Genomic DNA, 27,862 nt, shown 5'->3' on the forward strand with positions numbered 1-27,862 from the left:
ATCTTTTGAAATAGTTGATGTGAAAAAGAGTTCAAGTAGATTTGAATTTATTTTTATTATCCTAGAAATTTTGACATATTTGTCAAAGAAGAGAAAAAAAGAGCTGGTAAACTTTTAAAATATAATTGCAACAGTTTGAACAACATGATTTTATATTTTGATTGCCTTCTTGTGCAAAGTTTCCCCATGATGGTACTTATCAAGAATGCAAATGCTGTTGTGGTCATTTTTAAATTTTGTAATCAGGAAATGTGTGTCATTATTTCAAGTATAATGCCAGATATAAATGTGTTTTGTTCTGTCAATCTAGCTAAAATTGCTTCTTAAAAGTTTAGAAATGATGTTATTTGGAAGTTTTAGATACATTCAGTATTGAATATTTTCCTCAATGTTGGCTATATTTATTATATTTATATCATATAAAGAAATGTTCTTACCAAGCCCTTTACAGATATAGCCAAATCACTCACACATTACTCTAGCATACTACTCAAATAAATCATTTTTTCTAGGTGTGCTGACATGAAAAATGTTGGGAAGTACTTACTCCTAATACACCTTTTACAACTAGAAATTATTAAGCATTTCTTGTTGCAGCCAAGTCAAACAAATAAGTGAATAGGAAACTGTGCTATGCAGAGAACCAGCTGGGCAAAAGCAAAACAGTGAGAAAGTAAGAATGTTCCCCAAAACTACAACTATATTGAAACATTATAAAGAGAGGACCTTCTTTCTTTTTACTCTGTTAAAGGCACATAGCTTAGTTTTGCGGGGCAGAAAAGGACAAATTAACAGGTAAAAATTAACCATCACAAAATGAAAATAAAGATTTGTATTTTATTTTTATCATTTACACATTAAATATGTAAAGTAATGCAAGGTAAGTGCGAGTGGCATGCTCAGCAGGGCCAGAAAGAATTTACGAGGGAAGCCAGGTATTGTGACTGCCCAGTCTCTCTCTTTATCTATCAGCATGAACCTCTCATTCAGATCATCTTCTCAAATTATCCATAGGAGACTTATCCACATACTCAATAAGAAAAGTATTTCTAATTATATCCAACCATTCTTAATATGAATAGAATTATGCAGGGACACAAGACTGCCAAGACTTTTTTGCCAAACAATTTCTTTTGACTTAAGAAAGAACAGGCAGCTGCATTGTTTCCATAGCTATCCATATAAAAGAGCCCTTGGAATGAGGCTGACTCGTCCTGCTTTAAAAAGCTCCAAGGTAAGTGGGAACAGGACAGGACTTTCAAGAGGGAGACTGGCCACGCTACCCAGTGTCAGCTGCAGCTGCCAGCAGAGTACTGCTCCTTCTGATATTGCACGTTTCCCAGCCTTGATTTTTGTTGCCTTCTGTTTGCAATAGCAAATAATGCCACAGATGGGATTTTGTTTTGTTTTGGTTTTGGTTAACTAATCAAGTGCTTTTCCCTTTTCTTTTACAGAACTGTCTCACTCTCAGGCTACATCTTCTCACTTCTCACTTGCTAACGAGGTAAGATTTAGACTAACCAGTACCTGGAGGAGAATGCAAGAGACTGTGGGATGGATTTATGTCACTTAGCAAGCTTTGAAAAAGTGCTTGTCTCAGTAAATACCTTAACAACTGTACTTCAGGAAAGTTGCTAGAGAGGGAGAGAGGAAAAACAGTGCGCATATTCTTACTGATGGGGTGACATTTTAGCAAAAGGACAGTCGTTAATAGAATATAAATTTGTTTCTCTAGGAAAAAAAGTGTGCACTAAGATTCCCTGGCTAAAAGTCTCAAATTTTATTAAAAAATGTATCTTGCTACTAGACTTCATTTAGTAAACATGATATCTCATAAATAAGAAAGGACCTAGGAAAATGAGTCCTTTAAACTTCTTCAAAATCTTTTTAAAACGTCACCTTACTCCAGCGATTTTCAACTGGTGTGCCACAAGAATTTTTAAAACATACAATACCTGACTATTTAGTGAAAGATGCTGACCTCTTTTCCCTGAGATTGTAAAAAAAAAATGACAACAGCCAACACAATAGCTATCTGGTATGAGTGAATCAAAATTATATCTTTTTTTGTCAGGTTGACAAAAAATTATATATATTTTGGTGTGCTGCAGAACTTTACTAATTAGTTTATGTGTGCCACAAGATGAAAAAGGTTGAAAATCACTGCCTTACCCAGTACTGAGTGTTGTATGAAACAAGAACACTGTGAAATGTTTGTCATATCTATTGTAAAGGTATCAATCTGCCCTGCTACTGCAGACTGCATGTCTAAAAGAAAGACTGGTGGATAGCTGATTAAAATGAGTTTCAAGTAATTGGATCATGCAATGACTACAAGAGCATCCTTTGCCCAATCTTTTGTTCTACTGATATCACTGGCAACCTGCAAGTGACACAGAATGGCACAGCTTAGCATCATGCATTCTTCAGGAGGAAATTTGGGAAAGCAAAGGGAGCCCTTAAATGTAGAAGAATAAGGATAACATTTGCTATGGCTTTATCCTCAATTAGTTTATCTGGAACTCATTAATTGAATTTAATATGCAAAGAATTATGTTAGAGAAAATCTACTAAGCACCCAAGTGAAAAGAGTTAAATAAGATTACAATCCCTTAAAATCCATTAAATGTGAGCAGTTCTGAATGAACATCTAAAGGAGAAAAGAAAGTTCTCTTACATCGCCTGGCAAAAAATGAATTATTGTTGCATTATAATAAATGACATTTTATATCTAAATGGTAGCCTGAACTATTTCAAATTGCTTTCTCAGTCATCATTTTAGCTTTATTTTCAAAGTGTCTACACTGTATCTCATAGATTGTGAATTAATAAAGGTAGATATTGCAATTCCTATTCTAAAGATGGAGACACTGAGGCTCAGAAAGACCACATACCTTACCCAAGGTCACAAGCTCCTTAGCAGCATGCTGAGACTACAGCCCAGATCCCTGATTAGAATGCCAGTCTTGATGGATAAAAGAAGATAATGGGTGTAGAGCCCCCAACTCAGTGTTGGGTACTCAGGGGCCCCTGATGCATGGGAGTCTTTGAGATTATGTTTGTTTCAATAACTATAGTGCAGTGTACAGTGGACCTGCCTGGTAGAATTTCTAACAGAACCTTTGAAATATCATCAATATAGAAATTACTGATATACACAACAGTCCAGAATCTCTAGTGTGAAATGCTTCATCTTCTCCATAGGACCTCTGCCCTCAGCAGCCATGAGTTCCTCAGACCAGGAAATGGCCGTTTTTGGGGAGGCTGCTCCGTATCTTCGGAAGTCTGAAAAGGAGCGCATTGAGGCCCAGAATAGGCCCTTTGATGCCAAGACATCTGTCTTTGTGGCAGAGCCCAAGGAATCCTTTGTCAAAGGGACTATCCAGAGCAGAGAAGGAGGGAAAGTGACTGTGAAGACTGAAGCGGGAGCAGTGAGTAAAGTTCCAGGAGCTGACATTGTATTGATTTTTCTGTTTGGTCACTCAATCGACATAAACAGTGATCTTTTCTGTTTACCAGACTCTGACAGTAAAAGATGACCAAGTCTTCCCCATGAACCCTCCCAAATATGACAAAATTGAGGACATGGCCATGATGACCCATCTGCACGAGCCCGCTGTGCTGTACAACCTCAAAGAGCGTTATGCAGCCTGGATGATCTACGTGAGTGCCCCTCCTGGAGTCACCATGACCTGGACCCCACCAGACCATTGCCTCCACTATAGTATCATCGGGTCACAGATAGTGACCCATTTTGCTTTCACTAGCAGTGTAACTAGTTAAAAGTTTGACTATTGCTATTGTAAGGTGCCCCCCAGCAGCTGGCACTTTATCCTGTCTTGTAACCCAAAGCTGAGCAAGGCCATTGTCCACATACTGAGTTTACCACAGAATCTTGGAGCAGCTACTACTTATGTCTCAGCCATGGCCTACATTTCAACCCCACCTCCTTATTCCAGCAGCAGAACCATCCAGAGAGAAAAGATAAACTTATGTGACATCACTTAAATATAATGTTTTTAAAGATCAAATTTCACTTATTTTCACTCCTCCAAAATAACAGCAATTTGCATCTGTGCATTCTTATCCCTTCTATGTGGAATGTCTTGATGAAACCTTTCAACTTCCCCAGGCAGAGTTGCATTTTCTGTCCTATGGTTTCTGGCCCTGCAGTAACACTGGCCATGTTTTTTGACCATCATTCATTTGTATGTATGTCTCCTAGGTGGACTGTGAGCTCTTCAAGGAACATCATCTCATTTATATTTCATTCCTAGTGCCTCACAGAGGCCTGGCACACAATACACACTCAGTACATATTTTCTAACTACAATTACTAGGTTACACTGATATTTTGTATAGTTAGCCAGAGCTGATATTCAGCTGGACCACACCTATACAAACTACTGTTTAGAGTCAGTATCCATTCTTATTGGTTGGTGCCTGTCCTAAATCAGTTGTCAAAGATTTGAAAATCATCCTATTTAAACATAATGTATTTACAACATTTTGAATTCTGTTTCTTTATAATAGTATTTTGCAGAGTATTTATCTTTTTAAATGTTTGTATCATATTTCCTAAGAAGATTTACCATAGTTCACTTAACCATTCCTGAATTGTTGGGCTAAACAATAAATTAGGTTGTGTCCAAATTTATGTTTTTATGAATTTGAACTATCTTAACATTGTAAAAGAAATATGCATATATCTTAAAATACAGTAAAAATGTCTCATATTTCACATAAAAATCATTTTGGAGCTTCTGCTACGTGAAGATTGCTGACAAATCTGAGTGGCAATAAACTTAAATTGTGGTCTCTTCCCTCAAAAATTTTGCTATCTCATTGTTGTGCCTCCCAACTAGCTTTCACATTGAAGCCTTGAAGAAGTTAGGCATCAGCACTTAACTTACTTAACATGCTCCTTTAGGTTATAATTCATTAATAAGTGAATTGTACAAATAATGGACTTTGAGCAGTTATTCTTTCTTATTCCCTTGCACAGACCTACTCGGGCCTCTTCTGTGTCACTGTGAACCCCTACAAGTGGCTGCCAGTTTACAACCCTGAGGTGGTGACCGCCTACCGAGGCAAAAAGCGCCAGGAGGCCCCGCCCCACATTTTCTCCATCTCTGACAACGCCTATCAGTTCATGCTGACTGGTGAGCTGAATGCTCTTATATGTCCAACTTCTTAGAGAAGAACTGTATGAGAAAGAGACTTGAACCACCTCAACACTCTCTTTGAGATGGTCCCCTGCAGCTGAGGCTGACATATTTGTGAGGGAGACGGTCAGTCCAGGAAGGAGAGCGTGTAAAGATGACTTGCAATCCTTACTATTACATAATTGGTAATGATCTCTTAAACTTTTCAAAACCAACAGAGGTTGGCCATAGCTACATAATTTACTTTTGAATAACTCTGAAAGTAAATAAGCTTGAGCAAAAATATAAGTATATGTACATATATGCATGTCTCACATGCAGACACACACACTCTCACTCACACAATCACACACACAAACTATGTTTCTATTACCAAGAGCCAAAAAATGGAAGAGTAAAATTTGTCTCTGTGGTCTTATCCTATAACCAAAATTGTGACTAATAAACAGTCTCTTTGTATTAAGCATGGCAAAATGCTATTACCTTTTTCCCAGAACTAATCTGAACACACTCCAGATTTTAAGGTGTTTCTAGTATAAGGACAGTTATACCATGAATCTTCTTTATTTTAATATCAAAATTTATTTTATTTTATTTTTTAATAAATTTTTAGTCTTGTTCAAGTTCAGTTGTCTCCATTTTCCCCCCTCCATGCTCCTTCTGCCTCACCCATCTTCACCTTCCACCTTTGAACCTACCCTCTTTGGCTTTGTCCATGTGTCCTTTATATATGTTCCTTGATGGCCCTTCTCCTATTTTCCCCCATTATCCCCTTTCCCCTCCCCTCTGGTTACTGTCAGTTTGTTCTTTGTTTCAATGTCTCTGGTTATATTTTGCTTGCTTGTTTGTTTTGTTGATTATGTTCCACTTATAGGTAAGATCATATGGTATTTGTCTTTCAATGCATGGCTTACTTCACTTAGCATAATGTTCTCCAGTTCCATCCATGCTGTTGTGAAGGGTGGAGCTCTTTTCTTTTTGCTGTGTAGTATTCCATTGTGTAAATGCACCACAGTTTTTTTACCTAGTCATTTACCAATGGGCACCAAGGTTGCTTCAAGCACTTGCTATTATAAATTGTGTTGCTGTGAACATTGGGGTGATTAAGTTCTTTTAATTAGTGTTTCATGATTCTTAGGGTATGACCCAAGCAGTGGTATTGCTGGGTCAAAAGGCAGTTCCATTTTTATTTTTCTGAGGAAATTCCATGCTGTTTTCCACAGTGGCTGCACCAGTCTGCATTCCCACCAACAGTGTACTAGGGCTCCCTTTCTCCCCCTTGCCAGCACTTGTTGTTTGTTGATTTGTTTATGATGGCCATTCTGACCGGTGTGAAGTGGTATCTCACTGAGGTTTTAATTTGCATCTCTCTGATGGCTAGTGATGCTGAGCATCTTTTCATATGTCTCTGGTCCCTCTGTATGTCCTCCTTTTCAGGTCTTTGGCCTATTTTGTAATTGGGTTGTTTGCCTTTCTGGTGTGGAGTCATGTGAGTTCATATTCCCACCACCATTTTCTCCTCCAAACCCCTCCAACTTCCACCCTCAATCCTTCCCCACTTTGGCTTATCCTTGATGATGCTTTCCCTTCTTTCCCCTGTTATTCCCCTCCCCCCTTCCCTCTGGTTACTGTCAGTTTGTTCTTTAGTCCCATGTCTCTGGGTATATTTTGCTTGCTTGTTTGTTTGTTTTGTTGATTAGGTTCCATTTCTGTTTTCCATACTGTTTTCTACAGTGGCTGCACCAGTCTGCATTCCCATCAAGAATGTACTAGAATTCCCTTTTTATTTTGATGAATCCCATTTCTTTATTCTTTCCTTTATGTCCCTTGCTCTAGGGGACATATCGATTAACATATTGTTGTGTGGACTATCAGATTTTCCTGCCTATGTTCTCCTGCAGGGTTTTTATGGTATCACAACTTGTATTTAAGTTATTTATCCATCTTGAGGTCTTTTGTATGTATGGTGTAAGTTGGTGGCCGAATTTCATTTTTTTGGATGTAGCTGTCCAGATCTCCCAACACCATTTGAATCTTCTTCCTAGAACATTGTGTTGGCTAGACCAATCTGAGGTACTATACACCTTGGGAAAAGAGCTTAGAGGATTCCTCTTCAAGTAGAGGAACAAAACATCAAAACAAACTTTTACCTTTTCCTAAAAAATGACTAAAGCCATGATTACTTCCAAAGTTACCACTTTTACAACATTTACTCCTTTTCACATGTTGAAGATCTCCAATACCTATTTTCATTATTTCTTGTACCTATAAATGTCATTAACTTGTCATCAAAACCCAACTGAAGAACCTATCCCATTTTTGATATTTATTTAGTGGTAGAGTATAAACAGAAAAATCAGGTGCTTCCTTGCAGCGTTCTGCTTAAATGGTTCCACGTATGCTAAAGTAGGTAGGGAATGAGGGGAGCCTTAGGGAGCAGGGGAGAAGAGTACAGGAAAAGGTAATAGGTCTAGGGCCCATCATGCCATAGTGACCACTGAAAGATACTAAGTCTGAAAAATACTAAATTCATTCCATATTACTTTACTTACCAGTTATAAATATATAAGAAAACAGTATTAAATGTGTATAATTTCTTTTTTGTAGACCGAGAGAATCAGTCAATCCTGATCACGTAAGTAGATATTATGCTTTCTTCTCATTGCTGCAATAGCTGCCAGCTTTGGAACCTTATAGACTGAGTTTCTATTTGACAGCGGAGAATCTGGTGCAGGGAAGACTGTGAACACCAAGCGTGTCATCCAGTACTTTGCAACAATTGCAGTTACTGGGGAGAAAAAGAAGGAGGAAGCTACTTCTGGCAAAATGCAGGTGAGTCTGAGAGCAAGAGTCAGAACCAAGACTGTCGGGGCTCTCGGAAAGTCTGGAGCCTCACATGTGAGCACCGCTCTTGTCTTTGCAGGGGACCCTAGAAGATCAAATCATCAGTGCCAACCCCCTACTGGAGGCCTTTGGCAATGCCAAGACCGTGAGGAATGACAACTCTTCTCGCTTTGTAAGTCTCTTGGTCACAGAAGGGTTTTCTCAGCCCAAAATGCCAGAGAAAGCATGTCTGAGTTATTATTAAAAATCTCTTCTTTCTTGTGTGCTCCCAGCTTTGTACATAACATCGTTTTTTTCACTTGCAAGGGTAAATTCATCAGGATCCACTTTGGTACCACGGGGAAGCTGGCTTCTGCTGATATTGAAACATGTGAGTAACAGGACCGCCTAGATGGAATCCAAGGATGACAAATGATGGTTTGGAGGAACATCTTGCAGCTCCGGCTGAGCCTGGAGCCTGTGAAACACCAGTCTGCTGCCAAACGTGCCCATGGTTAATGCCAATCTTACCCAGAGTCCACAGTGTGCTTTATCCATGTCAGTCATGAGCTAATGAATCTGTAGCAACTGCCAGGAGCTGCTGGGCTTGTCAGAGTCACTCCAGCCTCAGAATTAATGTCAAGTTTTTGTAAGAAAAAACCCTAACACTAGGGTTAAATGAGTTGCCTCTGGGTTGAGTAAGTGTGATTACTTCTTAGAGCCTTGATAAATTTTGCTTTTTGTATTCCCTGTATTATAAAGTGAGAAGAGATCCTAGGGGGAGAGAGCTTATCAAGAGTCAATTATATTTCATACATTAAGGGTCTTCTGTAAGAGAAATGAATATGCTTTGGGCCAGCATGCTTTAGCTTCTTTTTAGAGATGGAAAAGCAACTGCCATGGTAGCGATGTAATGTGTGGTACCTCATGGTAACATCCAGCTGAAATCTCAGGGGACCAATAAAATTGAGGTAATGACCCCAAATGCCAAAACCACTTCAGAAACTTTACAATTTCCCCACAACCCAATATCTACTTTGCATTGCAGACCTCCTGGAGAAGTCTAGAGTTACTTTCCAGCTAAAGGCAGAAAGAAGTTACCATATTTTTTATCAGATCATGTCGAACAAGAAGCCAGAGCTAATTGGTAAGAACTTGAATTTACAAGCTAGGGGTTAATAGTTTTATTAATATATGCCAATATAAAATGTATCCCCTGAATTCTATGTGCTCAGAAATGCTCCTGATCACCACCAACCCATATGACTATGCTTTCGTCAGTCAAGGGGAGATCACGGTCCCCAGCATTGATGACCAAGAAGAGTTAATGGCTACAGATGTAAGTTATACACACACACACACACACACACACACACTTATTTTACAAATCCATTATGTTTGGGAATGACAATAGCAATCTGCTATAGGTGTGTGGTTAAGGAGATAGTATAAATTCTCCTAAATAAATTAGTGTCTTCTGCCCTAGCTTTTTTACTTCTCTTTTGTCCTGGCAGAGTGCCATTGATATCCTGGGCTTCACTTCTGATGAAAGAGTGTCCATCTATAAGCTCACAGGGGCAGTAATGCATTATGGGAACATGAAATTCAAGCAAAAGCAGCGTGAGGAGCAAGCTGAGCCAGATGGCACTGAAGGTACCAAATGAAGCTCCATCTGTGTTTAATAAGAAAATCTAGGCAAAAAAAGCCCATTCCAAACTCACGTCACCTTTAGAGTGGAGTTTCTGATGAACATGCACAAGTTCATCCCCACACAGACTTTCTATAAAGTGATTCACTAATCAGTCTGCCCCTGTGAAATGCGGGGTGCACAGTAGGTCATGTTGGGCACCTGAATTGTGTCTCTACAGTTGCTGACAAGGCAGCCTATCTCCAGGGTCTGAACTCTGCTGACCTGCTCAAAGCCCTCTGCTACCCCAGGGTCAAGGTGGGCAATGAATATGTCACCAAAGGCCAGACTGTAGAGCAGGTAGGTACATAATTGATATTCACTGCCAGGAATGCAAGCATTTTACCATCCTCTAATAACCTCAAGAGATATATCTTTTTCTTTTAAGGTGATCAATGCAGTGGGTGCTCTGGCCAAAGCTGTCTATGAGAAGATGTTCCTGTGGATGGTCACCCGCATCAACCAGCAGCTGGACACCAAGCAGCCCAGGCAGTACTTCATTGGGGTCTTGGACATCGCTGGCTTTGAGATCTTTGATGTGAGTATGGAGGTGGTTGGTTATGGAGTTTTATCATAAGGCAATAAAAATATTCATGAGAAGAAATTATGAATACTACAATCCTTTCTTAACACTGTCAACAATTATGCCAAGACTTAAAAGAGTGTGATTGTTTCATATACTGTAGTGGCAATTTTACTTCTATAAGAAACAATGCACTTGATGGGGACTCTTTAACTGGCTACATGACCCAAAGGGAGTTTGAAATCAGCTTGGTGTAGTGGGGAGGAAGGCTCTAAAAATCCCATAATGCAAAATGAAGTTAACATAAAGAAATCAAAGTAAACCTGTGTAAGTGCATAATATGCTCTGAGTATACATACAGTGGAAAAATCATTCAGAAATATATAGGTTGATAGCAAGAGCTGAGAAAATGTTAGTAACTTAGAGTCAGCATTAATACACTCAGTGCCATTAACTCTTAATTCTCATTAATGTATTAACATGGGATAAAAATTCACATTTGAATATGAAATACATTTACATCCTGCTTACAGTTTTGAAGAAGATTATCCTTTTCTTTCAAATTCTAAAAGAAAAACTTGGGCATTGAAGAAAGTACAGAAAATCTAGGGGGAAAAATTTCACATTAATTCCGTTATTTATATCTAGCTAATCTAGATAGTGTTAACATTCCAGCATTTAAAAAAATACAAGTGTGTGTTAACATACTGTACATAATATTTGGTATCTTGATTATTTTTTCACTTCAAATTAAAAAAGAACATGGGCGGCAATGATTGCTCACTTGTCATGCTGACCATGATGCTTTCCATACAACAGAGGCTCCTCCCTGCTCACTTCTAATGGGTCACAAATGAGCTTTTAAATGAGTCAACAGAAAATGCAAAAGTTACTGGGAATAAACATGATATGAAAAAGTAGGAACTCGGAAAAATACCTGGGTAAACTTAAGCAAGTGCAGCAAAAGTGTATTAACAATGATTTAGGATTGTGCATTAATGGCAGCAGATAGAACATTAGATTTCACAAGTTCCCAATGATTTGCATTTCTAAAGGCTATTTGACATATATTTTTAAATTAAAAAGTCCTATATTTAAGAATGCTCAATTGTTAAAGAGAAAAGTAAACATAACTATTTATTTAGTTTAACAGCCTGGAGCAGCTATGCATCAACTTCACCAATGAGAAACTGCAACAGTTTTTCAACCACCACATGTTCGTGCTGGAGCAGGAGGAGTACAAGAAGGAAGGCATCGAGTGGGAGTTCATTGACTTTGGGATGGACCTGGCTGCCTGCATTGAGCTCATTGAGAAGGTTTGTTTTACATTTCAGAAATCATGTTTTGTGGCAACTAAATTATTCTCTGCATCTTAATTCTATGCACAGAGAAAAATCCTTAAATAAAATTATAACTTTGTGTGTGGTTTGCTTCTAGCCTATGGGCATCTTCTCCATCCTGGAAGAGGAGTGCATGTTCCCCAAGGCCACAGACACCTCCTTCAAGAACAAGCTGTATGAACAGCATCTTGGAAAGTCTGCCAACTTCCAGAAGCCTAAGGTTGTCAAAGGCAAGACTGAGGCCCACTTCTCACTGATCCACTACGCGGGCACCGTGGACTACAACATTACTGGCTGGCTTGACAAGAATAAGGACCCCCTGAATGAGACCGTGGTCGGGCTGTACCAGAAGTCATCACTGAAAACTTTAGCTTACCTCTTCTCTGGGTCTCAAACTGCTGAAGCAGGTAGTGCTAAAAAAAATCCAACACTTTCTCTGGATTTTACAAAATGTGGGGCTAGATTCAGGCTGATGATCTCATAGGACTGCCGAGCCAAACCCATTGTGTCTCCAGGTTTTGAGTAAGTAGGCTGCACTGTAATCACTGTACATCTGTGGCTCTCTCCAACACTGACAGAGACCCTACTGCAGAGGGTCAGATAGGAACTGTCAGGAGTTCAACCAAAGAAATGCCTTGGCTTCTGATTCTCTCCTGCTTCCCCCTCCACATCTGCTGATTATTTAGTATCTGGGGATATTTAAGATAATATAATAAGAAACTTCTGCCTCTCAATTCTAGCTTTTATTGATGATTTTTGAAATTATAGTGTCCCCAAATGTCCTAATATTGAGGAGTCCATCTCTGTACAGTGAGATGAAACCTTTCTCTTTATTTCTGAGTAAAAAAAGAATCACAGAAAAGTGGATGCAAACTTAGTTGGCATATAAGATTCATTCAGGATCAAACAGAGAGGCCAGTGGTGTCGAAAAATTCTCACTTCAGTACAGAATCCAGCAAATAGGCAAGAAATAGCCCTGTTGACTCAAAACTGTATTTGAATGACATCTTTTCTTATTTTTTCCCCAGAGGCAAGTGGTGGTGCCAAGAAAGGTGGTAAGAAGAAGGGCTCATCTTTCCAGACGGTGTCTGCCCTTTTCAGAGTAAGGAAGAAACTGTTCTCAACACTCTCAGTTACTTTGGAAGTTTGCTTTGAAAATCATAGGGTCTTCTTTTCACTGTCATTTAGATTAGGGCTGATATTAACTAGTAACATCTGTTAATCTAGCTTTGGAGAGAAGAGCTTTAAATTACTTGGGAATTATTAGCTCATCTTTCATGTTAAGCCAAACAATAAACAATATTTTATAAGAGATTTTATAAAACTTAATACTCTGCCATTCTTAATTTAGTTGAGTCATAAAAATAAGTAATGACATACATTCAAAGAGACAAAATAATCAGTAAGACTAATAAAAATCTAACAGCTTGTCTATAAGGAACCTAATATGGTATCCTTGTTCTTAATCCAGTCAATTCTCAATCATAATTGGTAGAATTATTTCCTTTATAGACAACATTTATGCCCTAAACATTGATGTAGTTGGAAAGGGGGGACATGTTTATGAGAAAAATGTCCAAATGTGGTGCAAGCTTGTATTTTGTTATTTGGAAAACCATGGAGTTTAGCAGAAGAAAGTTGACCACCTAGTATGGGAAGACAATGGTTTTGAAAATGTAAATGAGTGGCCAGGGGGTAGGGGTACTTATATACAAAGAATCATGTGTCAGGCTGTTTTATATGTGTAACTCCTGCCCACTCAAGTGGAGAAAGAAGTACTGTGGCAGAAACTGCATCTCAAGAGAAACATCAAGTTGTTTCCTCAAGTTTTTATTTATTTATTTTTAAAGAAAGGGGAAGGAAGGGAGAAAGAGATAGAGAAAAACAGCAATGTGTGCTTGCCTCTCATGTGCCCCCAACCAGGGACCTGGCATGCAACCCAAGCATGTGCCCGAGACTGGGAGTCAAACTGGTGACCCTTTGGTTCACAGGCTGGCACTCAATCCACTGAGCCACACCATCCAGGGCAAGGTGTAACCTTAAGCGAAAATGCTCCATACTGGTCATTCAACTCAGCCATAGACACTGATTTTATAGACATCACCAGAATGCTAATAACCATGTCTAAAGTCTGAGATAACTGGATGTTTCCTGATTTTACAGGAGAATTTGAACAAGCTGATGACCAACCTCAGAAGTACCCATCCACATTTTGTGCGGTGTATCATCCCCAATGAAACAAAAACTCCTGGTAAGAAGTTCTAGAAAGAAAATACCATATATGATAGCCATACCTCCTGTTTAACAAACTCTGCATTGAAATAAACATGTATTTTTTTAGGGGCCATGGAGCATGAACTTGTCCTGCACCAGCTGAGGTGTAACGGAGTGCTGGAAGGCATCCGCATCTGTAGGAAAGGATTCCCAAGCAGAATCCTTTATGCAGACTTCAAACAGAGGTCAGACTCTCCTAATTACAGTGTACCCAAAAGTTTAGTATAAATATATTTAATGCCAGCAAAACAATTTGGGGAAAATATACTTCTACTTGTTATTTTAATGTCTCATGAAAGGTAAAAAATTGTCTCAAAACACCTTTAAAATGTAAATATAACACATATTAAGCACTCTGCAGACTTTTCATCGAATTTATGAAACTTCTGCATTAGCTCTTAGATGTATACATCAACTTTAATAATTATGAATACTATCATTTTTGAGTGCTTAATATATTTGGATTATCTCATTTAATCCTTACAAAAACTCAGTAGAGGCAAGTACTACCAATACCTCATTTTATAGATGAATAAACTGAGGCAATAAGAAATTAAGTTACCAGAAGTAACATGGGTATTAAGTGGCTGAGTTCGGGACTCTCATGCATCTATAACTATCAAGTCATTTTCTGTCACTTTATCTTTTTCTCTCACACACTAGTTTCCCAGAACCATATCACAATAACAGCTCCTCAGCTCCTTTTTCTCCTCCCTAGATAAGTCCATCTTGAGAATCAAATAAGAGGCAAAGTGATAAGGGGCTGGTAACTGCCATAAGCAGTTGGTCTCTCCTAAGTCTGGGTCTGGGGAAATTGACAGAGAACTCCAGTGTCCAAGACTTCTAGCACTCTTAAGTCTGCTCTTAGGTGATTAGAACAGTTCCTCATACCTAAAGAGTACCTTCTACCAGATTCCTCATTAAAATTTTCTTTCTTGGATTCAGAATCTTAAAAAACAAAAGCATCTAACAAGGATAGCATGCTATATTTTATTGGTCATCTGGACCTTAATGTGAACAAGATTATAGAATCATTGCCTGAGAACAAGGTCTGATGAGGCAGAAAGTTACAACTATGCAAGAAGGTAAAATGGAATAAAAATAGTCAACGCTAGGTTAACTATCAATATACACAATTTCCTTCCTGTAAAAAACATAATAATTTTTTTAAAACTCTGATTTTTAATGGATCACTTAATGTTTAGCTACTATTTGTGTCATCAGTAAACCAAGTTTTAAAAAACTGTATTTATTTGAACAGATACAAGGTATTAAATGCAAGTGCCATCCCTGAAGGACAATTCATTGACAGTAAGAAGGCTTCTGAGAAGCTCCTTGGGTCCATTGACGTTGACCACACCCAGTATAAATTTGGTCACACCAAGGTAATAGTCTCTAAAGTCTGCCTGATGTTATTCCTATTCTTTGAAGTTGACGTAAAGTTTCTGATCTACAACTCTGCCCATGCACAGGTCTTTTTCAAGGCTGGTCTTCTGGGGCTCCTAGAGGAGATGCGAGATGACAAGCTGGCCCAGCTGATTACCCGAACCCAGGCCAGGTGCAGAGGGTTCTTGGCAAGAGTGGAGTACCAGAAGATGGTGGAGAGAAGGTATATAAACATATTGTTTATTCACATCTCTCCTTTTCAGAAACATATTTGAGATGGCTTATAGTTAAGACTCAGATAGGTAAGGCCACCAAAGTAGTAAGGAATGAATATGAGTCCTGCATTAAAGTAGAGACATACATGTACCAGAAAACTCTAGGTAGAGATCATCACCATTGAGTGTTTGGGTAAAAAAAAAAAAATATATATATATATATATGCAGAGAGACAGAGAGAGAGAAGCATAGACTGTATGTAGTTCTTATCTAACAAGAAAAAATCTACCAGTGAGTAAATAGAGATAAAGTTTGTCCTAGCACTTGATTCTAGTATGGATTCATTGGGTGGATCATTAAAGAAAATACACTGAACTGCATAGCATGCAGTTTTTTCAATAGTGATCTTATACACGACACAGAAACAACTTCTTCCATCTGATCATTTCCATTATCAAACTATCAAAATTGAAAATATTAAGGACATTGAAAGATTTCTTTCAGTTGGTTAATACAATGTCCCTAAGGTACATAACTTCCTAGTCATCTAATATAATGCAGGGACAGAGTTATGAAACTAATGAGCCAGTGTCTCAAAGTACAGGACCCATAGTGAGAATGAATTTTCTATTTGTCACCTATACGTCCATAAACATGTATGTATGTGTAACTATATAAATAATTTACATAAAACAAATTTTACTTGTATCACCTGTAGTTATGGTAATATTTTGTATTGTAGTCTATTTAATTAAAAACAAGTGTGGTCACGACCCAGTAGATATATATTTGGACAATTAACTGCCTAAATATGAGGGTAATTAATTTTTTAAATAATATAGATTAAAACAAGTGTGATGATATTATAGAGTAGAATGCAACATTCACACAATATTAAAATATAAAACCAGAGATTCTCAAAGAAATCCTAAGTTTTTATGTCTCATATCCCTGGGGACTAGTTTCCCTTCTCTGTTCTTAATGGTGTTCTCATAGAAAACTCTGAGAAGCAGTGACAGAGAGGAGCGCTTATCAAAGGGTGGTTCTTGGACCTGCATCATCAGCGTCTCTTGCAAACTTAATAAAAATGCAAATTTTTAGACCCCACTTCAGATTTTCTGAACCTGAACATCTGAAGATAAGGTCCAAGAACTAATATTTTAACAAGCCCTTCAAATGATTCTTATGTACAGCAAAATTTGAAAAGCACTGAATTAGAGAAATGAGTGATCGATGAGTCCTTGGCCATCACGACAAAATCAATTTCCTTTGTGCTTTTGAAAGTAGGAGAACACAGTGGGGGCAGCACCTCCAACTCTCACTGCCAGATTTAATCTAATTTCATCATCCACCCAATCTTATTTGCATCGATCTACACTGATATTTCTGTGTAATTCCAGAGAGTCCATCTTCTGCATCCAGTACAACATCCGCTCGTTCATGAACGTCAAGCACTGGCCCTGGATGAAACTGTTCTTCAAGATCAAACCCCTGCTGAAGAGTGCAGAGACTGAGAAGGAGATGGCCACCATGAAGGAAGAGTTTCAGAAAACCAAAGAAGAGCTGGCCAAGTCAGAGGCAAAAAGGAAGGAACTTGAAGAAAAGATGGTGTCACTCTTGAAAGAGAAAAATGACCTGCAGCTCCAAGTTCAGGCAGTACGTAGTGGTGTTATCCTGGGTAGTGCTAATCAGGATGCAAGTGCAGAAGTCTGGTCACTAAGGACATTAAGTTGGATAGTCAATGTAGGAGACACTCACTGTAGGGAGAAAGTGAGAGCATTCTGATTGTACTAATAAAGCCATATATTCCTTCATCGCCCAATAAACACCCCCATACCAGCACCAGGACAATGAGGTAGAACTGAGGTAGACTGTTGTCTTCCATTTTACACAATTTCATCAAACTATAGGATTTGTAACTTATTTTCCCTTTGAAGACAGTCCTTGAAAGTAATTTGAATATGAAACTATCTCAAACAGAATATTAAGGGGAGAAGAGCATGGAGAGATTGATTTTTTTCTCTGAAACTTCCTTCAACTTCTAGTTGTCCATGCATCTTAAATCACAATATGTACAGCTAACAAATGGTAGTATTCTATGTCAAATTTTATTGAATTATTGCTTGTTATTGATCTCCAAAACTCAGACTTTCTCATTCCAACCCCCTGCATAGTCAGTGCCCCCTCACTTCATACCCAGATTGCTGCAGCAGCACTAAGTTATTCTGCCTGCCCCCACCCCCGACTCACTCCTCCTCCATCCAGCCTGTTCACTGCTCACTTCTGAACCAGTCCTTTTAGAACTGCTTCCATTAACTCCAATGTGTGATTTTTAAGAATGCCTTTCATTTGGTTTGAATTGAATTGGTCTGGCATAATTTATTCATCACAAAATCATATATTTTTTCCTGTTGATTAAGATTGTTCTCTTCTGTCAAGTTTGGGGTGTGTAACAACTCCTTCTAGATTACAAAAGGAAAAAGATGTTTTTTTCTTCCCCTATTCTCTTCAAATCCATCCTGAATTTTTTCTGTTGTCCCTGGAGGATTACTTAGGCTCTGTCCTACACCACTGTATCCACTGCATGGCTAGATGCAGCACATTTTATTCTTTTATGTATTCAAAAGCCGATATGGAGGCTCAGTAATAAATGTATATATTGTTTTCTCTCTCATTTCCTTTATACCCTCAATCTTCTTAACTGGAAATATAGCAGGTCGCCAGGAATTTCTTGATTACCTTATGCCTCAACTTGAATTTAGAGCATTCTCTCTTCTCTCTTCCTGCTCCTCCCCCCATAAATTGATTTCTAAAAACCAGATCGTACCCATCTGTCAGGGCCAAACTCAAATGCCATTTCACTCACAAAATAATCTCTGATAAAATTTCTCTGAAGTCTTATGTCACTAATTGCTTTTTGAATTAATAGTAGATTTTGGGGGCTAAACTTTCTAATCTATTGTAGAATATAGTTGGCCCTTCATATCCATGGGTTCCTCATCTATAAATTTAACCAATCATAAATTGAAAATATTGGAAAAAATGTTATGTTATTGCTGACATGTACTATACAGATAGGCCTAGTGAGGTTGTATCTGTACTGAAAATGTACAGATTTTTGTCATTATTGCTTAAATAATATAGTATAACAACTATTCATGTAACATTTACATTGTATTAGGCATTATATGTAATCTAGAGATAATTTGAAGTCTATGGGAAGATGTTTGTAGGTTATATGCACATTGTATGGCATTTTATAAAAGGGACTTGAGCATCTGTGGGTTTTGGTACCCATGAGGGGATCCTGGAACCGATCCCCCATGGGTACCAAAGGACAAGTGTATATACTCTTCTAAAGGAACAGGACAATATCTGATACATTTCATTTTTCCTATAATGTGGAGTATCCTACATTCCACAGGCAGAGGGCTCATAAAAGTTTAATTTCAAAGAACAAACAGCAGAAATTTACACTGTTATCATTGGAAATATTTCATTCTTTCTTCCCAATTTTGATTTTGTTTCCAAATCAAGGAAGCTGAAGGCTTGGCTGATGCAGAGGAAAGATGTGACCAGCTGATCAAAACCAAAATCCAGCTTGAGGCCAAAATCAAAGAGGTGACTGAGAGAGCTGAGGATGAGGAAGAGATCAATGCTGAGCTGACAGCCAAGAAGAGGAAACTGGAGGACGAATGTTCAGAACTGAAGAAAGACATTGATGACCTGGAGCTGACACTGGCCAAGGTTGAAAAGGAGAAACATGCCACAGAGAACAAGGTATGAAACATATATAAGAAAAGTTTATGTTTTTATTATTATTATTGAATACAAGCATAAAACTGAATCCACCAAAATATAGCATGTAATACAAAGTGATTTTACTTCCTAAGGTGAAAAACCTCACAGAGGAGATGGCAGGCCTGGATGAAACCATAGCTAAGCTGACCAAGGAGAAGAAGGCCCTCCAAGAGGCCCATCAGCAGACCCTGGATGACCTGCAGGCAGAAGAGGACAAAGTCAACACCCTGACCAAAGCCAAAACCAAGTTAGAACAACAAGTGGATGATGTAAGTCTAGGATAATCAAGAAAAAAATTGTTTTGAAAGAAGGCTAAGCAAACCTTTTGACTCAACATTATTTATATTTAGCTTGAAGGGTCCTTAGAGCAAGAAAAGAAACTTCGCATGGACCTAGAAAGGGCTAAGAGGAAACTTGAAGGTGACCTGAAGTTGGCCCAAGAGTCCATAATGGACATTGAAAATGAAAAACAACAACTAGATGAAAAGTTCAAAAAGTAAGTATAAATGAATTATTTATGTATGAACTTGCTTCCAGAGGTGGATATGGACTCAATTGTTATCTTTTGCTACTTTTCAAAAAGGAAAGAGTTTGAAATTAGCAATCTGCAAAACAAGATTGAAGATGAACAGGCCCTTGGGATGCAGCTGCAGAAGAAGATCAAGGAGTTGCAGGTAAGTACGTGGTTTCCACCAATGTAATTCAACATGATGAAATTACTAACACAAACTAAGTTTGTGTTTTTCATCACTCCCAGGCCCGCATTGAGGAGCTGGAGGAGGAAATTGAGGCAGAGAGGGCTTCTCGGGCCAAAGCAGAGAAGCAGCGCTCTGACCTCTCCCGGGAACTGGAGGAGATCAGCGAGAGGCTGGAAGAAGCTGGGGGGGCCACTTCGGCCCAGATTGAGATGAACAAGAAGAGGGAGGCTGAGTTCCAGAAAATGCGCAGGGACCTGGAGGAGGCCACCCTGCAGCATGAAGCCACGGCAGCCGCCCTGAGGAAGAAGCACGCAGACAGTGTGGCTGAACTTGGGGAGCAGATAGACAACCTGCAGAGGGTCAAGCAGAAGCTGGAAAAGGAGAAGAGTGAGATGAAGATGGAGATCGATGACCTGGCTAGCAATGTAGAAACAGTTTCTAAAGCCAAGGTACTACGGAGTCTGGGAAACTGTATGTTAACAACAATAATCCTTTATTATAGATGAACAAAAATAACCCTTTATTTACACACAAATGACATAACATGTGTAAAGTGCTCATTTGCACAGAGCACTTTACACACATTATATCATTTGTTCCATGCGGTAATCCAGTAGGTTAGTAAGAAAGACATTAGTATTTGTATAATTTCTACTGAACATATAAAGAATCTTAAACCAAAGAAGTTAAGCACCTTGCCCTCATCATACTATTAATAAACAAAAGCACCAACTTTGAACATAGTCTGTCTGTATTCTCTAGGTCCCCAATTGAAGAACATAGGTCTCCAATATCCTCAATTAACCAATAAGCAAAGTGTCTCTACATAAAGGCACTGAAATATTTATGAACATGCTTTTAGAAAATATGCCATAAAATTCTTACGAAATCTGAAATTTAGAACATAATCTTTAAATATTTTATAATATTGAACAGAGCTTCATGATTAACTTTTTAAAAATCCCAATGTATACATACTTCCAACTTAAGACAGCAATCATAAAGTATAAAGAAAAAATTTTGTGTATATCATATTGCACATAAGATAATTTCATTTATTTCATATGTCAACATACATATTTTTCTGTTTTAGAAGAAACTGTAGCTAGAGCAAAATTATGTTAAAATGTGTTCATTTACTCCTTTTGCTTTTTCTCCCGCAGGGAAACCTAGAGAAAATGTGCCGCACTCTAGAGGACCAAGTGAGTGAACTGAAATCCAAGGAAGAAGAGCATCTGCGGCTCATCAATGACCTGACCACCCAGAGGGGCCGCTTGCAGACCGAATCTGGTAGCTCTCTCCTCTTCTTTGATGTCTAAGAATGGGGGTGATGCGGTTCAGAACAACTGATTTGGTGATGTGAAAGCCTAATAAACACCACTGAGAACATAGGTGATTCACTGAAAAGCTCAGACTCTCAACCTACTTGCAAGGTCACTTGGAGACAATGTTGGAGATAAAGGATGGCAACAAGCTCTGCTCCAGAAAGACCTTGAGTATTTGGCCACAGTGAGAGGATACTTGGGGTTAGGAATCACTCCAACATGGGTTCAGGGCTCCTGTTCTAGATCAAGCTTCTTTTTACCTATATCACAGTGAACCAAATCCCTGAACAGGGCAGTGGGTAATCCAGTATGTAACAAGTCTTATAAAACTGAGACTATGGAGAATTAGGGATTTTAGCCCCCTTCTTGGATGGTTATCACCAGATTTTACACAGTATCATATAACCTGATAGAATAAATTATGGAGAAAACAAAAAGAATTTAAGCTATATTTATTTGTTCACATAATTATCACCATATAAGTCATAAAATGAACATTAAGCAAGAAGATGCCAATAAATAATTCAATCATCTGAGTACTTGACTTGTGAAGAGATAAAAGTTAAAATTTATTTCAAATAGGGGCTTACAAAATTTTCACTTTAACAAAATAGTGCTATTTCTTTCACCTGTCAGGTGAATATTCACGTCAGCTAGATGAAAAAGAAGCTCTGGTGTCTCAGTTATCAAGGGGAAAACAAGCATTTACTCAACAGATTGAGGAATTAAAGAGGCAACTTGAAGAGGAGATAAAGGTAACGTATTATTAAGACTCACTTTCCCCCCAATGATATGACCCTAGTTGGAGTCCATTAACTTTTCAAAGATTTTGAAACTAAAAACTAAAAACACTTAAACATCCAGTAAAATTAAGATGTAGTTTTTCCACAGGCCAAGAATGCCCTGGCCCATGCCCTGCAGTCCTCCCGCCATGACTGTGACCTGCTGAGGGAACAGTACGAGGAGGAGCAGGAATCCAAAGCTGAGCTGCAGAGGGCACTGTCCAAGGCCAACAGTGAGGTTGCCCAGTGGAGGACCAAGTATGAGACGGACGCCATCCAGCGCACAGAAGAGCTGGAGGAGGCCAAGTATGTGCACAGATGAGAGAATGTGCAGAAACCTTTTTGCAGAATTCTTTGCTTTTTGAATCAGAAAGATACAACCTTTGAAGATCCCATGAATGAGCCCACAATTAGCTCCTATTTGCTAGGCACTGTCAAGCTATCTGAGAACATGTGAATAAAGCAAACATGACCTCTGCCCTCTTCACCTAAAATCTAGTTAAGGAAATAAAGAACAACAAATAATTATTCAGAAAATTAGGCCTTATTGCTGTTGGTCAAGTACACAGAGCTCACTGATGCTTCAGGGTTTTGCACTTGCTGGTCCCTCTGTCTGGAATATTCTTCCCCAGGTCTCCCACTAGCTCACTCTCTGATTTCTTTTAGATCTTGACTTATATGCTACCTCCTCAGAGGGGCCTTCCTGACTATCTAGAATAGTTTCTCACCCCTTAATGTTTAAAATTGTTTTCTTCATTGCACTTATATCAGCAATATGTTATTATGCATTTTCTCACTTGCTTATTGTTTGGCAGATTCATGAGACAAGGACCTTTTCTGTCTGGTTCACTGCTGTGTACCATGTCTGGTTCATAAAAGGAGATTATCAATACTTGTCAAGTGAATGAAAGGATATTTTTAATATGAATATTTTTAGTATAAACTTTTTAATACCTTTCAGTGTGGTAATAGTTCATAATTCTTGCTTTGGTTCACTTCTCTCTACAAATATGTATTACCTTCAAGGAAGAAGCTGGCCCAGAGGCTGCAGGATGCTGAGGAGCATGTAGAAGCTGTGAATGCCAAGTGTGCCTCCCTTGAAAAGACCAAACAGCGGTTACAGAATGAGGTTGAGGACCTCATGCTCGATGTGGAGAGAACTAATGCTGCCTGCGCAGCCCTGGACAAAAAGCAGAGGAACTTTGATAAGGTAATTTCTGCAGGAGCCACTGCACTCCACTATTTTCCTCCACCCTTTATAGCAGAAAACCACTTTCGGTTTTTCAGGTACTGGCAGAATGGAAACAAAAGTATGAGGAAACCCATGCTGAGCTCGAGGCCTCCCAGAAGGAGGCCCGCTCTCTTGGCACTGAGTTGTTCAAGATGAAGAATGCCTATGAGGAATCCTTGGATCAGCTAGAAACTTTGAAACGGGAAAACAAAAACTTGCAGCGTGAGTCCCTTTCATTTTCAGTAATATTCATGCCTTGAAAGAACCTTTCTCTTATGCTCCCATCTGACCAAATCTGTACCTGTCTTTTACCCCAACAACAGAGGAGATTTCTGACCTCACGGAGCAGATTGCAGAAGGAGGGAAACGTATCCATGAACTGGAGAAAATAAAGAAACAAGTGGAACAAGAAAAATGTGAACTTCAGGCTGCTTTAGAGGAGGCAGAGGTACAGGTCAAATTGCACATTATAAACAAATTCAGAAAAGAATTAGGCCCAATCACACAGATTGAATAAAAAGATAAAAAGCACTTAATTTGTGAAAGAAAAGGTATGCAGAAAAGCTTCCAAATATTTCCATTCCCTGCTAATGTCACCTGTTGCTGTCATTAAGGCATCACTTGAACATGAAGAGGGAAAGATCCTGCGCATCCAGCTGGAGCTGAACCAAGTCAAGTCTGAAATTGACAGGAAAATTGCTGAAAAGGATGAGGAAATTGACCAGCTGAAGAGAAACCATGTTAGAGTCGTGGAGTCAATGCAGAGCATGCTGGATGCTGAGATCAGGAGCAGGAATGATGCCATCAGGATCAAGAAGAAGATGGAAGGAGATCTGAATGAAATGGAAATCCAGCTGAACCATGCCAACCGCATGGCTGCTGAGGCCCTGAGGAACTACAGGAACACCCAAGGCATTCTCAAGGTAAACAAGTTCAGGAGTTGGTCCTAGGGCACTGTGGTGACTGAAGCCCCGAGAACAAGATGTCTCAATGATCATTCATGCCACAGGACACACAGATCCACCTGGATGATGCTCTCCGGGGCCAGGAGGACCTGAAGGAGCAGCTGGCCATGGTTGAACGCAGAGCCAACCTGCTTCAGGCCGAGATCGAGGAGCTGCGGGCCACTCTGGAGCAGACGGAGAGGAGCAGGAAAGTTGCAGAGCAGGAGCTGCTGGATGCCAGTGAGCGTGTCCAGCTGCTGCACACCCAGGTAGGATTCAACGTCAAAAAACTCACTTTTAATAAATGTTTATATGTCCCAGAAAAATATAAGCTTAAATTTATATTTGACAACCAGGTTTTATACTTGTATCAAAATTTCATTGTATTATTGAGAAATCTTGTTTTGCATAGGTTCTTGATATTCTTCCTATAGTATTCTAAGGCTACACATGTTATTTTGTGTCACTATCTTTATGGACTCTACTTATCAGTATTGACAGTTGCATTGTAAAGAAATGGAATGTTTGAATATCTGCTATAATTTTATGCCTGTGAATTGTCTCAGTGGTAAATGACCATTATAGAATTAGAGATATTTGGCCTAATTATTAACTATGTATTTGAAGATGCTGAATATTCTATAAGATTTCTATTTCATTTAATTGTACTACATAACAAAATAATATTGAAGATCATTTGATTTGCAAATTTTTATCTGAAATTTTTCAAAAAATAGCTACTTCTAAGTTCTTAGGCACCATGACAAAAGAATTATAACTTATTTTTAACCAGAACACAAGCCTGATCAACACCAAGAAGAAACTGGAGACAGACATTTCCCAAATCCAAGGAGAGATGGAAGACATTGTCCAGGAAGCTCGCAACGCAGAAGAGAAGGCCAAGAAGGCCATCACTGATGTGAGATGAGCATTTGTTTTACTGATATATGCGTGCTACCTGCCATTACCAGCTTTCCTTATTTTCTTGATTTATTTGCTAATTAGGCGGCCATGATGGCTGAGGAACTGAAGAAGGAGCAGGATACCAGTGCCCACCTGGAGCGGATGAAGAAGAACCTGGAGCAGACGGTGAAGGACCTGCAGCACCGTCTGGATGAGGCTGAGCAGCTGGCCCTGAAGGGTGGGAAGAAGCAGATCCAGAAACTGGAGGCCAGAGTGCGTATCTCAGTATCTATTTCCATTTGCTCCCAGTGCCTCATTGGATCAAAGTTCTTAAGAGCCTATTTACTCACAGGTGCGTGAGCTGGAAGGCGAGGTTGAGAGTGAGCAAAAGCGTAATGTTGAAGCTGTCAAAGGTCTGCGCAAACATGAGAGAAGAGTGAAGGAACTCACATACCAGGTATAGCACTAATTCTTATCAGCTGAGCTCTCTTTCATATATATGTGAAACCTCATATGCAATGATACAGTGGTCATGTACTCTAGAAGTAAAGCTCTATGCTTTTTATAATCTTTCAGACAGAAGAAGATCGAAAAAATATTCTCAGGCTTCAGGATTTGGTAGATAAACTTCAGGCAAAGGTGAAATCTTACAAGAGACAAGCTGAGGAGGCTGTAAGTATCCTTAAGATAGAAGGGAAGAGACAAGTTTCCTGTTAAGAAAAGCTAATAAATGGTTAGAGTTACTACTTCTGGTAGTAAATAACTTATTTGCTTTATAGAGATTACATACTTCTTAAAACCTTTTGTGCCTTTTTATACTCATTGCTCATTATTTGTAGTATCAATGCCATAATTTTAAAAGTAAATTTTCAATCCACAAAGAAACCTCAAAAAATTTCAAAACAGAAATGATACAGGCCACATTTTCTAGCCACAGTGTGATAAAATTGCAAAGTGATGATAAATATTTTTCAAAATCCCAAATACTTAAACATTAAGCAACTAACTTTCTCAAATATTTTTGTGTTCAATTGGAAATTTAAAACATAATTACTGAATAATTATCAATTGTAAATAAAATTTTAAGGAAGATGCTATTTTTACAAACTTATAGATACAGTCAAAGCTGTCCTTGGAGGACAGTTGATTGCTTCATATGCTTTTGTTATTAATCAAAAATAAAAATAAATGAATAAACAGACATTCCACTAAATAAATTATAAGTAATTGTAATGAAAGTAAGAAGTACTGATAAAGATAAAGGTAGAAACTGATGAATTACATTGTACTATATCTTAATTTGCTAATGTCAGTAATATCTGGTAGTATCTAGGGAGTTAATAACATAATAGTAGTAAAATAAATACACTTATATATCTTAATAGAGGAAAAAGAGAAAGAAAATACTAATTCTCAACATTAGAAATGAGAAAGTAGACAAGCAGGTTTACATTTTTAAGATGTAAACTATAAACCTGTCAACAAAGTTGAAATCTAGAAGTCGGTGATTTTTACAGGAGAATATAAATTAGTAAGTTGGCTGAATATGTTATTTTACAATTACTTGGGAAAATGAACTCAGGTCCAGATAGTTGTTTCAAAACTTCAATACCAGATAATCCCCAAGCTACATAAGCCATTGCAGAGCATGGGAAAAGATGGAAAGATTTCCACATTATTTTAAGAAGTTCATATAACCCCCATACCAAAACCTGTCCAAGAGAGAAAGGAGGGAAAAAACTAAAGGCAGTTTTATTGATGAGTGTACTTATAGTAAAAATAGATTACTACGCTGATGAAACCCTTATTTTATTCAGGGGATTGTCCATCAGTGACTAAATAGGCTTAATTCCTACAATGGAAGGACTACTTAATATTAGGGAATCTGTCAGTAGAATAATTATATCCTAAGAAGGAGAAAAAAGTAATTGGATAAAAATGTGACAAAATGATATATTATGAAATTCAACATTTTTAAAAGACACTATTAAGAAATTCTTCCTTAATGTGGTAAAGAATATCTATCTTGAGCAAACAGTCATCTTATAGCAAGCACTAATAAGCATGACTTTAATGTTCTTGCCTTCTTCTCTGCTCTTACACTTTCTCTTGCTCTACTTGTGGTATGTACCTTTTAATATATTTTGGTTTAAAAATGTGAATGTGATTTTTTTATGAGACACCAATCCCCAAATAAATCATAAAATGAACTTCAATGATAAGCACAATCCAGGAGAAGTGAAGACAATCATGTTCTGCTGAGTATTTTAACTTAGTTGTAGATACCAAGTCCTTTCTTCCCTTAGGCCTAGGTAGTCTAGGAAGATGCACACACAGTAAAGGTTCCTTACAATTCCATTTTTATTCTCAGGAGGAACAATCCAATACAAATCTATCTAAATTCAGAAAGCTCCAGCATGAGCTGGAGGAGGCCGAGGAGCGGGCTGACATCGCCGAGTCGCAGGTCAACAAGCTGCGGGTGAAGAGTCGCGAGGTTCACACAAAAATTATCAGTGAAGAGTGATCATGACTGATGCTATGGAATGACTGAAGAGAGTCACATAATGTGAAGTCTTTGGTCATGTCTATCTGTAATTATTGTCTATGCTACCCTATTGTAAAGGAAATAAAAGCATAGGGTCATTTGCAAACAAAATCCTTAGACTGGTCTTTTCTCTCTCTCCTAAATTGATGTCAAATTTTGAGTCACAAGGCTGTCAAACAATCATATTCAACCTACCACTAAGAAGTAGTTATGTACTCA

General features: G+C 38.4%; 1 protein-coding gene across 1 annotated transcript; it reads left to right on the plus strand.

Moving 5' to 3' along the window:
* Window positions 1-1,220: 1,220 nt before the first annotated feature.
* Window positions 1,221-27,754, plus strand: LOC112308902 (myosin-2). The gene is made up of 40 exons (XM_024565192.4): window positions 1,221-1,234; window positions 1,455-1,504; window positions 3,205-3,431; window positions 3,520-3,663; window positions 5,006-5,162; window positions 7,773-7,800; window positions 7,883-7,997; window positions 8,089-8,181; window positions 8,316-8,379; window positions 9,037-9,135; window positions 9,224-9,327; window positions 9,503-9,641; window positions 9,857-9,975; window positions 10,064-10,213; window positions 11,344-11,514; window positions 11,636-11,945; window positions 12,567-12,640; window positions 13,702-13,789; window positions 13,880-13,997; window positions 15,074-15,197; window positions 15,285-15,421; window positions 16,815-17,070; window positions 18,952-19,194; window positions 19,308-19,484; window positions 19,566-19,711; window positions 19,799-19,889; window positions 19,973-20,362; window positions 21,077-21,203; window positions 21,875-21,993; window positions 22,130-22,326; window positions 23,047-23,230; window positions 23,308-23,473; window positions 23,575-23,699; window positions 23,866-24,174; window positions 24,261-24,464; window positions 24,989-25,114; window positions 25,201-25,371; window positions 25,451-25,555; window positions 25,675-25,770; window positions 27,470-27,754. The coding sequence occupies exons 3-40, from the start codon at window positions 3,225-3,227 to the stop codon at window positions 27,620-27,622; spliced, it is 5,826 nt and encodes a 1,941-aa protein (XP_024420960.2). The 5' UTR covers window positions 1,221-1,234; window positions 1,455-1,504; window positions 3,205-3,224; the 3' UTR covers window positions 27,623-27,754.
* The last annotated feature ends 108 nt before the right edge of the window (window positions 27,755-27,862 follow it).

This window comes from Desmodus rotundus, chromosome 9 (genome assembly GCF_022682495.2).
Source record: "Desmodus rotundus isolate HL8 chromosome 9, HLdesRot8A.1, whole genome shotgun sequence".
Lineage (NCBI taxonomy): Eukaryota > Metazoa > Chordata > Mammalia > Chiroptera > Phyllostomidae > Desmodus > Desmodus rotundus.

What these genes read in the sequence shown, in the direction of transcription:
- LOC112308902 (XM_024565192.4), top strand. Translation starts at nt 3,225, where the DNA reads ATGAGTTCCTCAGACCAGGAAATGGCCGTTTTTGGGGAGGCTGCTCCG. An exon ending in AATCAGTCAATCCTGATCAC is followed by an intron (nt 7,801 to 7,882) that starts GTAAGTAGATAT and finishes TCTATTTGACAG; the next exon opens with CGGAGAATCTGGTGCAGGGA. An exon ending in AACTTGAAGAGGAGATAAAG is followed by an intron (nt 21,994 to 22,129) that starts GTAACGTATTAT and finishes GTTTTTCCACAG; the next exon opens with GCCAAGAATGCCCTGGCCCA.